The sequence below is a fragment of the Diplotaxodon limnothrissa genome, linkage group LG3 (genome assembly GCF_057381915.1).
Source record: "Diplotaxodon limnothrissa isolate DT_005_m linkage group LG3, D_limnothrissa_male_GT1.1, whole genome shotgun sequence".
In the NCBI taxonomy this organism is placed as follows: Eukaryota; Metazoa; Chordata; class Actinopteri; order Cichliformes; family Cichlidae; genus Diplotaxodon; species Diplotaxodon limnothrissa.
The window spans coordinates 24,997,820-25,011,229 of NC_140598.1; the positions used below are offsets into that span (position 1 = coordinate 24,997,820).

At 44.4% G+C, this 13,410-nt stretch overlaps 1 protein-coding gene and 1 pseudogene across 1 annotated transcript; both read right to left on the minus strand.

Moving 5' to 3' along the window:
* The window catches only part of LOC146635076 (ICOS ligand-like), a 164,865-nt pseudogene that overhangs the window by 91,244 nt on the left and 60,211 nt on the right, over nt 1-13,410 (minus strand).
* LOC146635080 (uncharacterized) lies at nt 3,734-6,930 on the minus strand. The gene has a single exon (XM_085344410.1). It carries the CDS (start codon nt 6,148-6,150, stop codon nt 3,943-3,945), a length of 2,208 nt encoding a protein of 735 aa, XP_085200536.1. The 5' UTR covers nt 6,151-6,930; the 3' UTR covers nt 3,734-3,942.

Consider the following 13,410-nt stretch of genomic DNA (forward strand, 5'->3'; position numbering starts at 1 on the left):
TTTCAGGAGGACGTAGTCCATTCCAGGTGTAGCCGCCTCTTTCAGCTCTTGCTGGTTTCTTTCAGCGACCTGTGAGGAATACTGGGCAACAAAACTGCGGAGCATGTTATAATATGTCCTCGGATCGAGGTCTGAATCAGCTTCATCCGACATTAACAGGCGAGAGGAGGGGCCAGGAAAAGGCCTGCCATGCTCCAACTCAAATGGAGTGTAACCAGAGGTTTGATTTACTGAGCATCTTATGGACATTAATGCAAGAGGCAATGCCTTAACCCAATCTAATTTGGTCTGTGCACAGATTTTAGCCAATTTAGTTTTTAGAGTTTGATTCATCCTTTCCACTTTCCCCTGGGATTGGGGGTGGTAAACTGAGCCAAACTTATGTTTCAAACCTAATGCGGCTTCAACCCTCTGCAGATCGTGGTTCCTGAAATGTGAACCATTGTCCGACCTTATGACCTCGGGAAACCCATGCTGTGGTATATAATGATTAATCAGACACTTCACCACAGTTCTACTGTTTTCACTTGCTGTCGGCCAGGCTTCTGGCCAACCTGAAAATGCATCCACGGCCACCAGCAGGTACCTGTAACTACCTACTCTGTCCACCATGTCTGTGTAATCAATGATTATTTCTTTCCCTGGGCAAAGTGGGATGGGGAAGTACCCTGCTATTGGCTTGAAGGCGGGCTTGATTCCAAATTGGTTGCACTCCTTACAGGTTTTAACCATGTATTTTGTCATGTCTTTTAGATAAGGGTGCCACCAGGCGGCTAAGTTCCTCATCATTTGTGCAGGTCCCACATGCCCCACTCCATGTGCCTCTTCCATTGCTGTCTGTCTGACCCCTGGCGGTAGAATGGGCCTTCCATCTGGGCCACGCCAAACATCTGTGTTTGTGGCCCCTCTTGTTACCCATAATGATTTTTCCTGGGGGCTGGCTTTGTCCTGTAACTCTCTGATTGTGGCTAGGCCCAGTTGTATGGGTGGTCTTTCTGGAGGGGGTGTGGCTTCTGGGTCCATTACCATAATCAGGGAGGGTAAGTAACCAGCTGTCTGCTTAGCTACTAAGTCGGCCTGTTTGTTACCTAATGCCACTAAGTCCAATCCGGCACTGTGTCCTTTGCATTTTACCACTGCCACCTTAACAGGTAACAACAGTGCTTCCGCTAATTCCCTCATTTCTATCTCATGTTTAATAGGCTTTCCGCTGGCTGTCAAAAAACCAGCTCTTAGCCACTGCTTGAGCTCCACATGCACTGCTCCCACAGCATAAGCTGAATCACTGTATATATTCACTTTCTGTCCCTTTCCCATCCTTAAGGCTTCAATCACCGCTCTCAGTTCAGCTCTCTGTGCAGACTGTTGTCCTGTCAACTGCTCTGCTTTCACTGTTTTCCATCTCATGTCTGTCTGTTCCACTATTGCCCATGCAGCCTTCAACATTCCACTTTCAGTTCTGAAACAACATCCATCTGTGAACCAATCTTTTTCTGCATCCATTAGAGGTTCTGCCTGCAAATCTGGCCTGATTTTCTCCTGTACCTGCACAACCTCTTCACACATATGTGGTTCCCCTGATCCCATGTGATCAGCCATGTTTATGCCTTCATGTGAGTAGGTGATGTGTGGTGCTTCCAAAATGGTACTGAGGCGTCTCTGCCTGAGTGAAGTGAGTGTGAAGGCCTGTGAGGAGACGTAGGCCACCACACTGTGTGATGTCAAAATTTTTAGTGGGTGGTTCATCACTATGTGTGCTGTTTTCTGAATGATTTTTGCAAGTCCAGAAACGTGTTGTGTGCACGGTGGGTGGCGTTTTTCAGTGTTGTCAAGCATTACGCTTACATATGTCAACACTTTTCTCTCTCCCCCTTTTTTCTGGAACAGGATACCATTGATATGGGTTCCAGTTCCAGAAACATCAAGATGAAAAGGCAAAGCATAATCTGGCACAGCAAGGTCAGAGGCGACAGAAAGCTGTTGTTTTAACTTTATAAACGCCTGTTCTGTTTCTGTAGTCCATGAGAGGGGAGCAGAGAGGTTTCTCATGCCTTGTTCATTTACCAAAACGCGCAAAGGGGAAGTAAGGCCAACATAGTCTGGGACATATGTCCTGCTGTAACCAGTCAGGCCCAAAAATGACAACATGTCTTTTACAGTTAGAGGTTTTGGATGGTGCAAAATGGAGTTCCTGTGTTCTGGGGACAAGGAAATACCGGACTGTGAGACCATGCGGCCTAGAAAAGAAACCTGTTTTCTTGCAATCTGTAGTTTGTTTTTGCTCACTTTAAAACCTGTGTTGGCCAGGTGGTGAAGTACCACTCTGGTGGCCTCCAAACAGATGTCAGCCGTGGGGGCAGACAGCAAAAGGTCATCCACATATTGTATTAACATACAGTCAGATGGTAGTGGGGTGGTTTGTAAAAGTTCTTTCAAACACTGATTAAACAGTCCTGGGGAGAGGGCAAATCCCTGTGGTAAGCGAGTGTAACGCCATTGTCGGCCTCTAAATGTAAATGAGAAAATGTCACGCAGTGACTCACGAAGTGGGAGGCAGAAAAAGGCATTAGCCAAGTCAATGCAGGTGAACCAGGCATGAGATGGTGGGAGGTTGGTCAAGGCAACATAAGGATTAGGCACAGGCAAAGTAGGAGTGCCAAGTAAGGCATTAATCCTTCTCAAATCATGTGCCATTCTGAACTTCCCCGTGCCTTTTTTCTCAACGGGTAGGATGGGCGTGTTCCACTTAGAGCAGGAGGGCTCCAAGACACCGGCAGTGACCAAACCAGAAATTGTTTCTGCAATCCCAGCCTCAGCCTCCGGTCTGTGTGGGTACTGAGGCTGCCACAAAGGGGTAGCAGATGACAGTTGAAAAGAGACTGGCTCCACATCAACTAAACCTACATCTGTGGGTCCAAGGGACCACAAACAATCTGGAAGAGAGTCGAGTAAAGGCGCAGCATCACAGTGGTCTGTGTGTTCTCTTCCATGTGACCCGCTGACCACTCCATGTTGCAGTGTTGAGGAATTAAAGCAATCATTTAAAATTTGGTATGTCTTGGTAGATGGAGAAAACAAAACCTGTGGGAGTTTTGTAGGTGTCCAGTCAGTGGCCGCAAGGGAACGTTTAACCATTCCACCCAGCTCCTTAGCCTGGTGTCCAGGATGTAAGGCCAGTGACACATGGGGAGCTGCCTCATCAGACATCATGTACCACTGTAATTGATCTGTTGTAAAAGTAACCGCAGCTGCCACTCCCTCCGGTGCCGCAAAAATGCACGACATGTTCAGAGACCAAGCCCGCCCCTCACACTGCTTTTGGAACATGTGCTGGTACCAGGTGGTGTCATGCCTGTCATAAAACAGTGTAACATGAGGTGGGTCAGGGGGAGGGACATAAGGATGTAGGAGTGAGAGCCACGGCCGCCATTGCTGAAAAGCAGTCCAAACTCCTGGTTCAGCAGGTGTTTCAACTTCCAATAATGCCCAGTAGATGTCAGCAGAGTCCGCCAAACAGGAGGAGGGTTGCAGCAGAAACTGACCACCTCCCTCTGGCCCATCAGAGCAGGGAAGTACAACCCCAGTAGGGAGAGTCACAGTTAGGCCTTGTGAAGAGCAGAGTATTGTGGCTCCTAATTTAATCAACAAGTCTCTTCCCAGTAAATTCACAGGCGCCTGTTTTGAACAAACATAGCTGTGTAACAAGGTCTGATGTCCAACCGTTGTGGGGAGGGGCACGGTGTAAGGCAGAGTTTTAGGTTCCCCAGATATGCCCACCACTGTAATCACTCTGTCAGTAAGTCTTTCACGAGCAACATCCTTAATGGTGGAGTACGTAGCTCCAGTGTCCACTAAAAAGCTGCTTCTTCTTCTATCTACAGTTATGGACAGCATAGGGTCCGCCGTTGTCCCTTCACCGTCCTGGGCAGTCTGTGGGGTGTCCTATAGCTGGGGACCACCCTCGTAGTACTCCCACCCCATCACAGGCATCTGTGGGGCCGGGGGCACTCCAACTACAGCACCACGAGGTCCACCTCTGTGGCCAGGATGCTGATAGGGCCCACCACGGGCTCCCCTGCCTCTTCCAGCAGCCGGGTTCAAAGGGCACGCTTTAGCCCAGTGTCCAGGTTGTCCACACCGGAAACAAACATACATCTGGCCTCCCCTACCACCTCCCATCTGACCCCTTCCCCTGAAACCACCTCTGTTTCCTCCAAATGGGGAACCTCTCTGCCCATAAGGGGCCGGGGAGTGATAAGCACCATACTGGGGGGGCTGTGGATCAGTTGGCCATGGGTTCGGATACAAATCAGGGGCAACTGGACCAGGAGGGGGAGCCGCAGCGGCCACAAGCTGCTTTTTAGGCTTGTCACCTTTTCCACCCAGGTCGTTTTTAGCTTTCTGCAGCTGAACCTTCAACAGTTGCAACTGTAAATCTTCGACGCTCTCCGCTTTATCATCAGACTTAATCTGCACTTTGTTAAGATTAAAAATCAAATGTTTCTTCCAGATTGCAAAGTCACAGTCCTGCAAATCAGGATTATCCTCCATTTTCTGGCTTACTGACTCCGGAATGCCCCTCAGCACCGCCCTTCTAAACCACATGCTCTGTGAACAAGTCCTACTGGGGTGATGACCTGTATGGTTCACCCAGTCTTCAACAGCCTGATTTAGATAATGGGTGGGATTTTGCTTTCCCTCCCATTTAAATTTCTGTAAGGTGCCTTGATTTTTGGGTGGGAATTGTTTGCGCAGGGCCGGTCCAATAAACCTCAAGGCCTGCATTAGTGGCACCTCGTTCTCATGCATGGTAGTACCCGCATTTTGTTCCAGGTCCGCTGCCTGAGATCGGGATGTGCACCTAGTTATAATAGCTCTAAAATCTCCCAGTGCGAGGTCCTGTCCAGCTGTGTATTTATCCAAACCAGCCAACCAGGCATTCCCTCCCTCCGTTATGTCAGGGAGTTTGTCCACTAGGGCCTGGACATCTCCGAATGAATAAGGTTGATACACTGGTCTACGTTGCGCTTTAGTCTGGACCAGGGGAAATATGCCTGGAGGCTGAGGCACAGGGCCCTTAGATCTAGTCTGATATCCTAAACTGGGAGGGGTAGAGGGGGGTGTATTGTTAAGGTCACTGAGTTCATCATCAGTATCCTCAGTTTCTTCCCCGCCTGGTGGGGTAGCAGTGTCAGCAAAAACGTGGGCTAAACTCATCTGTGTTTCCGGATCCTGACGGCCCACCAAAGACATGGTAACTGTGACATTTGGTGAAGTGCCAGGCTCAGTTTTTGCAGTAGCGGTCAGATCTCCTTTAACAGCGACAGGAGTGCTGGCAAAGGGGTTGGACCGGGAAAGAGGGGCTGACGCAACACGATTATTCACCTGGACCACTGACCTATGTTCATTTAAGCAGCTGCGTAATGCTGCTTCTTGATCAGTTAATTGTTGTTCAGTGGGTTCCTGTCTGTTCATTCGAACCGCAAATGGTGCGCTCGCAGGGGGGTCAGTTAGGCCCTCAGATCCGGTTCCAAAACAATGGGACATAGAAGAGGGGGCTCTGCTACTAGCTGAGGATGTCGCCGACAGAGAGGAGCTTCCTGGGCAAAAATGCTTGGTATCTATGGGAGTTGGAGCTACGGGCGGTTCTTCTCCAATAGTCATTATTCCACCAGAGATATTAAGTACCGGATATATGCCTGCTGAGGGAGGAGTTGAGGCAGAATAGGGAGGTGGCTGAGACCTATTTTTCTTCATGTGTGGTTTTGCAGTTTCCCATAAACACACCCAGTGATTAAATTTAGCTTTGCGGCCTGCGTGCTTATCTGCTTCCTTTCTGTGTCTCACCCCGCTCATCACACCTGCACCTGCTGCTGCTGAGTTGGCTTCTTCCTCTTTCTCTTTTGCCTGCATAGCCTTATTCTGCCAAATTATTCCCCAGTTACCACTACTCCCCTCGTCCTTTCCCTTTTCTTTCATTAACCTTTCAGCTGTTTTCCTCAATGACTCTTTCTGCTTTTTTGCTTCTTTAGGCTGGTGTGTGGAGTTGATGACTGTCTCAACACATGTTAATTGTTCTCCCAATGTGCTAAGAATCACACCGGGACCCCAACCATCATCATTAGTTTCTCGATCTAATTCTCCATCCATTTTACTGTCAATGGAGGAGTGTTCTTTTATTGATTTTAAAGGAGAATTTGGGCCAGCTGGGTTTCTGCCTCTGTTAGGCACTAACAGCTGGGGCGCTGCTTTAAAGGTGAGTCAGCACTGAAATATCCCTTCAGGTGTTACCAAGCTTCTACCAAACCGGAGTCTGGCGGGTAACCTTGCCTAGAGCTTCCTGATAGGGGTGCTAGTTGGTTGTCACCTTGTTCACACGTCTCATTCACACTTCATACATTACCTGCAGTCACTCATTACCCTCCTTATGTATGTAATAAATGTGTAAAAAAAAAAATTCTATGTGTGGTGTATTATTTTAACCAAAAGAGGAACCTAGTTCCTTTAATTGTGTAATCTGTGAACAACGGAGAACCAAACTGTCCTGCCCAGTGTTCCACAGCAAGCATTCAGCGTGTATTTATGTGTGTCCAATATCAAACAGAACATCAAAACATTTAAAACACTAAAATCATCGGGGTTTTAAGAAGAGATCCGTTTTCTCCTATTGATCAAAGGGACCCCTCCTTTGGACTCCAACCAGTACTTCTCCTTTTTAAGTTTTAGAGGATCTTTTCTAATAAAGTCCTCTGGGCCTTCCTAACCCTTCTGTAGTTTAGAGAATATTACTAAAAAATATTCTCAAGGCCTTTAACCTTTTAATTTGTTTAGAAAGGCGTTACTAATAAACCCTTTCAAGGTCCCAGACCTGCACTGAGGTATGTATCCGACACCGGAGAGCAACCCGTCGGCTGCAACCGTGGTCAGACCTCAGTTCACTCTTATCTTTATTCACTTATTCACTTATTTCTTATTCACTTATCTCTTATTTACTTATTTCTTATTCACTTGTCTGATTCTCAACAAGCCTTAAGTAAGCCAGACAATTTTGGTTATGAATTACTAGGAGTTTGGACACTAAGTATTTTTATAATGTTCAATATAGCAGAAATAAAAGGTCTGCTTACCTTGTTTTTGTGTGCACACAGCTTTTGTCCAAACTCCGTTCACTCAGACCACGGCCGAAGTCCTCCCATCCGTTCCAGTTGACCTGGAGCGGATCCTGTTCGTGACGCCAATTGAAGGATACAAAAAAAAACACAACAGCAATAGAATAATATTAAACACAAAGTGAACCCGTCTTCCTTCATTAAATAGGTTCTTTTAGATGTTAAGGAGGAATTGACTTAACCAGGCTGGCGGAGAATGAAGACAACCAGACACCTGCGGCAGATGGGGAATCAGTGAACTTTTATTGAGACAGAGACAACCTCTCAACACAGCTCACATCAGGAGATTCCCAAGATTTGCTGTGAGGATGAGTATATATTCTCTAAAACTTACAGGAGGGGGTTGTGAGGAAAGTGCTGCATTAGCAGAAAAACAACTCCATAAAAGGAAATCGGCCTTGGGTGTTCTAGTCTCTTCGCTTGCAGATATCTTGCACCTGCAGGATGAGGCGATCGCTTCTTATCGCTCTCAAGGCCAAAGTCGTGAGCACATTTTTATTACACAGTTGCACAGTAACTTTAAAGCTGAACAATATTTAAAGCTGAATAATGTTTGATCAGATTATATTTTCTTCATGAACTGGGCCACTCGTCTTCGCTGTTGTGTGCGATTGTTTATCGGCCCCCAAAATATAACAAGGAGTTTTTATCCGAGTTCTCAGAGTTTCTTGCTGACTGTGCATCACGGTATGACCAGATCCTTTTACTTGGTGATTTTAATATACACGTCTGCTGCCCGGGGAAGCCCCTGGCTAAGGACTTTCTGGACTTAGTGAACTCTTTTAACTTTGTTCAGTCTGTTGAAGGTGCCACTCAAGAACGCGGTCACACACTGGACTTGGTTTTATCACATGGTTTATCTGTCCAAAACATACTTGCCGAGGATGCGGTGTTCTCTGACCATATGCCTATTTTATGTGATATTGTTCTTTTTAATCCTGTTCTTAAGCGTGCTGTACCTGCTCGATGTTATCGTGCTTTTGGCTCAGATACTGCCGAGCGGTTTTCCATATCGTTTGACCAATTTATTTCTTATCCTCCTGAGTTGTCCACCTCAGATGGATTAGTTTCTTGTTTGGATTCTGCTTGTAAATCTGTCCTCGACGCTGTCGCTCCTTTTATATTCAGACAATGCAAGCCAAAGGCTAGTCCTTGGCTAACTGATTTTACCAGAGCCGCTAGAAAAGAATGTAGAAGATGTGAAAGACGGTGGAAAAAAGATAGGCTGTGTGTCTCTATGGAAGCTCTTAAGACTAGCTGGAAAGTCTATCAGAGAGCAGTAAAGGCTGCCAAGCACTCCTATTTTTCTGAACTTATTGCTGCCAGCTCGCATAACCCTCGTGTTATATATAACACTATAAATTCTGTACTTAATCCGGAAGGCTATATTCTTTTGCACTCTTCTGCAGTTATGTGCAATAAGTTTCTTAATTATTTTGTGGATAAGGTTGCTAGTTTGAGACCTCTGACTCTACCTATTGCTGACCCAGCCATGCATGGTTCTTGCTCAAGTTTGTTCTCTGCTTTTCTACCAATTGTTTTATCTGATTTAGAGAAACTTGTGTTGAATGCTAAACCGTGTGGCTCTCCAAATGACGTTGTTCCTCCCTGTTTTCTTAAAAAGGTATTTCCTATCATCGGACCACATATTCTGAACATTATTACTAGTCTTTTGTCTGGTCAAGTACCTAGGGAATTTAAGCATGCAGTCATACATCCTTTACTTAAGAAACCGGGCTTAGACAGTTCAGTCATATCAAATTTTAGACCCATCTCTAAGCTTCCCTTTCTTAGTAAGATTCTGGAAAGGATTGTTTATACTCAGTTGATGGACTACTTGAATGACTCTAAATTGTCAGAAATCTTTCAGTCCGGCTTTAAGCCATTCCACAGCATGGAGACAGCCCTCGTAAAAGTTATGAATGACATCCTGATAGCGACAGACCGTGGTAAATATGCAGTGCTGGTCTTGTTGGACATGACCGCTGCATTTGACACTGTGGATCACAATTTGCTGATCTCCCGCCTACAGCACTGTGTGGGAATTTCTGGTTCGGCACTTTTGTGGTTAAAGTCCCATCTTTTAAATAGGACCTTTTGTGTTAAGTTGGGGTCGGCTTCATCCTCTGTGGCCCCTCTGCTTTGGGGTGTGCCACAGGGATCTATTCTTGGGCCGTTATTGTTTTCATTGTACCTCTTGCCTCTTGGTGCGATTTTCCGAAAGCATAAAGTGCCATTCCATCTATACGCAGATGACTGCCAGCTCTACTTACCTTTTAGTCATTCTGATAGTCTCCCAACTGGACCTCTGCTTGACTGCCTTACTGATGTCAAAGCATGGATGGCAAAAAACTTTTTAAATTTTAATGATCGGAAGACTGAAGCAATTTTATTTGGCCCAAATCGTTCTTCTCATACTCTGGATGTTGATCTTGCAGCTTTGACTTCCCAACTAAAGAGTTCGATCACAAATCTCGGAGTTAAAATTGATTCTGCACTCACCTTTGATGACCATGTAAACGGGGTGGTAAAATCAGCATTTTATCACCTCAGACGTTTATCAAAGGTTAAGCCCTTTCTTTCCAAGCGTGACTTGGAAAGTGTTATTCATGCCTTTATTACCTCACGTTTAGATTAATTCTCTTTTAACAGGGGTTGGGCAGGGCACTTTGTCACGCTTGCAATTAGTGCAAAATGCTGCGGCACGATTTTTAACTGGCAGAAGAAAATTTGATCACATCTCTCCGATTTTGGCCTCTTTACACTGGCTTCCTATTGAATTCAGGATCCGTTTTAAAGTCCTTTTATTGGCTTTTAAATCTCTAAATGGTCTGGCACCTGTTTATTTGTCTGACTTGTTGAAGCCCCACATCCCCACTCGTTCCCTTCGGTCACCTGAGCAGTTGCTGCTTTCGGTCCCAAAGTCACGGCTGAAACTTAGAGGAGACCGAGCGTTCTCTGTTGCCACGCCGATGCTTTGGAATAACCTTCCTCTCCATATTAGACAGGCTGCATCAGTGCCAGTTTTTAAGTCTTTATTAAAAACCTATTTTTATTCCCTGGCTTTTAACTCTGTGGGTAACTGACATTTTTATTGTTTTTTTTAACTTTATTGCTATGTCTGGTTTTATTACTATGTGCATATTAGTATTGTACAGCACTTTGGTCTACCAGGTGTGTTTTTAAAGTGCTATATGAATAAATAAATAAATAAATAAATAAATAAATAAATAAATAAATAAATAAATAAATAAATGATGATGATGATGATGATGATATTTGAATGATACGGTTAGCGCCCAGTTAGCTCCTAGCATTTCTCAACAGCTGTGCCTACTTTTCACTACCGGGGCATTTAAACAATGGATAATCCGTATACAATAATAATAATAATAATAATAATAACTTTATTTATAAAGCGCTTTCAAACAAAGTGCTGTACAACTATTTAAAACTAAAAAGATAAGTAAAATAAAAGTGATACATAGCAATACAGGTAAAAGACACAATACAAGTTAAACACAGTAAAAAATTTTAAAACTAAAAGCAATAGAATTAAGACATGTAAGATGGGGTGAACAAATGTGTCTTCAGCTTAGTTTTAAAAACCTCCACAGAGCATGCCTGCCGGATATCTTGAGGGAGGTTGTTCCACAGAAACAGGGCATGAAAAGAAAAAGCACGCTCTCCAATTGTCTTTTTTCTTTTTTATCTGCTTGTGGGGCTCGCACACAAGAATTTCACTCGCATGTGCTGTGCCAGTGTGCCTCCACATGTGATGTGACAATAAAAGTGATTTGATTTGATTTGATTTTCTGGCTCTAGGAACCTTTAGAAGGCCAGAGTCCTGGGATTGGAGAGCACGGGATGGAACATAAAGATGTAAAAGGTCGGAGAGGTATGTAGGTGCCAATCCGTTTAAAGCCTTGTAGGTGAGTAGCAGGACCTTAAAATCTGCTCGAACCTGACAAGGTAGCCAATGCAGAGAGTTCAGTACAGGGCTAATGTGCTCAAATTTCCCTGTCCTTGTTAAAATGCAAGCAGCTGCATTTTGCACCATCTGTAGACCTCTAAAACTTTTCTTTGGTAGCCCAGAAAGAAGAGCGTTACAATAATCAATACGTGAGGACACAAATGCATGGATAAGGACCTCTGCAGTGTCGCTTGACAAAACTTGTCTGATTCTGGCTATGTTCCTCAAATGATAAAAGCCGGTCTTTGTTATCTCTTTTACATGAGACTCGAAAGAGAGCACCATGTCGAACCACACGTCCAATTTTTTTACCTTGTCCCTGCAATTTATGACACTGTCATCAATTCTCAAGATGAAATTTTGGGACAAGTGCTGAAATTTGTGTGGCCCAATGACCATCAACTCTGTTTTATCAGTATTTAGGAGCAAGAAATTATCCAATAACCAGCCCTTAATTGCAGATAGACAAGATTCTAGTTTAGAGACTTCAGCACAATTTCCAATGGTTAAAGGAACATAAAGCTACAGGTCATCAGCGTAACAATGAAAGGTTACATTAAAAGAACGTAAAAGAACACCAAGAGGCAGCAGGTACATGGAAAACAGCAATGGTCCAAGTACAGAGCCCTGAGGGACCCCGTGCCTCACTGCACAGGTCTCGGAGAGATCATTTTTAAAACTAACAGACTGAGATCTCCCAGACAGGTAAGATCTCAGCCACGATAAAACATTTCCTGTAACTCCAATAAAATGTTCAAGCCTATCCAATAAAATGCAGTGATTCACAGTGTCAAACGCAGATCCAGCAGTACTAAAACTGAAGTGCGATCGTTGTCTGCATTTACCAGCAGATCATTTACCACTTTGACTAAAGCTGTTTCTGTGGAGTGATTTGGTCTAAAAGCAGACTGAAATGGTTCAAACAGATTGCTTGTTGACAAATGCTCAGTGAGCTGCTTAAAAACCACTTTTTCAAAGACTTTAGATAAAAAAGACAGATGTGAGATGGGTCTATAGTTTGCGACCATGTCAACATCCAGTCCAGGCTTGTTCAAGATTGGCACTACCACAGCTGATTTAAAACATTCAGGGAAGACTCCAGTTGTCAATGAAGTATTTAAAAGAAACAGAATGTAGGGTCCTAATACTGACCACAGTTCCTTTATAGCCCAGGCTGGTAGAGGATCCAAAGAACAGGTTGTACATTGAGCTGCTTTTACAACCTTAGTTAATCCAGACAGAGAAATAACCTTGAAGTCAGAGAACAGTTTATCAGCACCAGCAGGCAAAGCAGCCGAGTAGTCTAATGAACAGCTTGAGGAGGGAGTAATCTGATTCCTAAGTGTTTCAGCCCTGTCTCTGAAAAACGTAAGAAACAAACAAACAAACAAACAAACAAATTCATGCTTTTCTCCTCAACAGAGAGCGTCCCCCGATTAAACAACAGCGCCGTAAAATAAGAAGAATGGCGCCTAATTACAGAGTTAATAATACAGACTTTGTAATGTGTCACGTGAAGATTCATCAGCCAGATGATGTGTTTACTGACAATTGACAGTGATAGCGGACATCATCACCACTAGTCCAATCAATCCTCTCCACACAGACAAGCATAAACACACTCGACTATCAGTAAATCAAATTTAACACACGTTTGTAATGACGCTAATTCAGTTTACTTTACTTTTATGGTGTGGTCTGCTGGGGCGGCAGCATCTCTGCTGGGGACAGGAAGAGACTGAACAGGGTGATCCGAAGGGCCAGCTCTGTTCTAGGATGCCCTCTGGACCCAGTGGAGGTGGTGAGTGACAGGAGAATGGCGGCTAAGCTGTCATCCCTGTTGGACAACGTCTCCCACCCCATGCAGCAGACTGTGACAGCACTGAGCAGCTCCTTCAGTGGGAGACTGCGGCACCCACGGTGTGGGACGGAGAGATTTCGCAGGTCTTTCCTCCCCACTGCTGTCAGACTCCACAACAAAGACTTTAACTGAACAAACACACACATCCACACATGTGCAATAACACTAAGTGCAATAATCTTTTCTGGCATGGTTGTATTTTTACTCAGTTGTATATAGCATTCGTATTCTATTTTTATCTTATTGTATATTTTTATTCTATTTTATTCTACTGTATATAGTATATTATTTTATTCTATTCTGTACAGCTGTGTACTGTATTTATTCTTATTGTATTCTAATTTTTGCGTCATAACTTTTGCACTGTCCACTTCCTGCTGTGACAAAACAAATTTCCCACGTGTGGG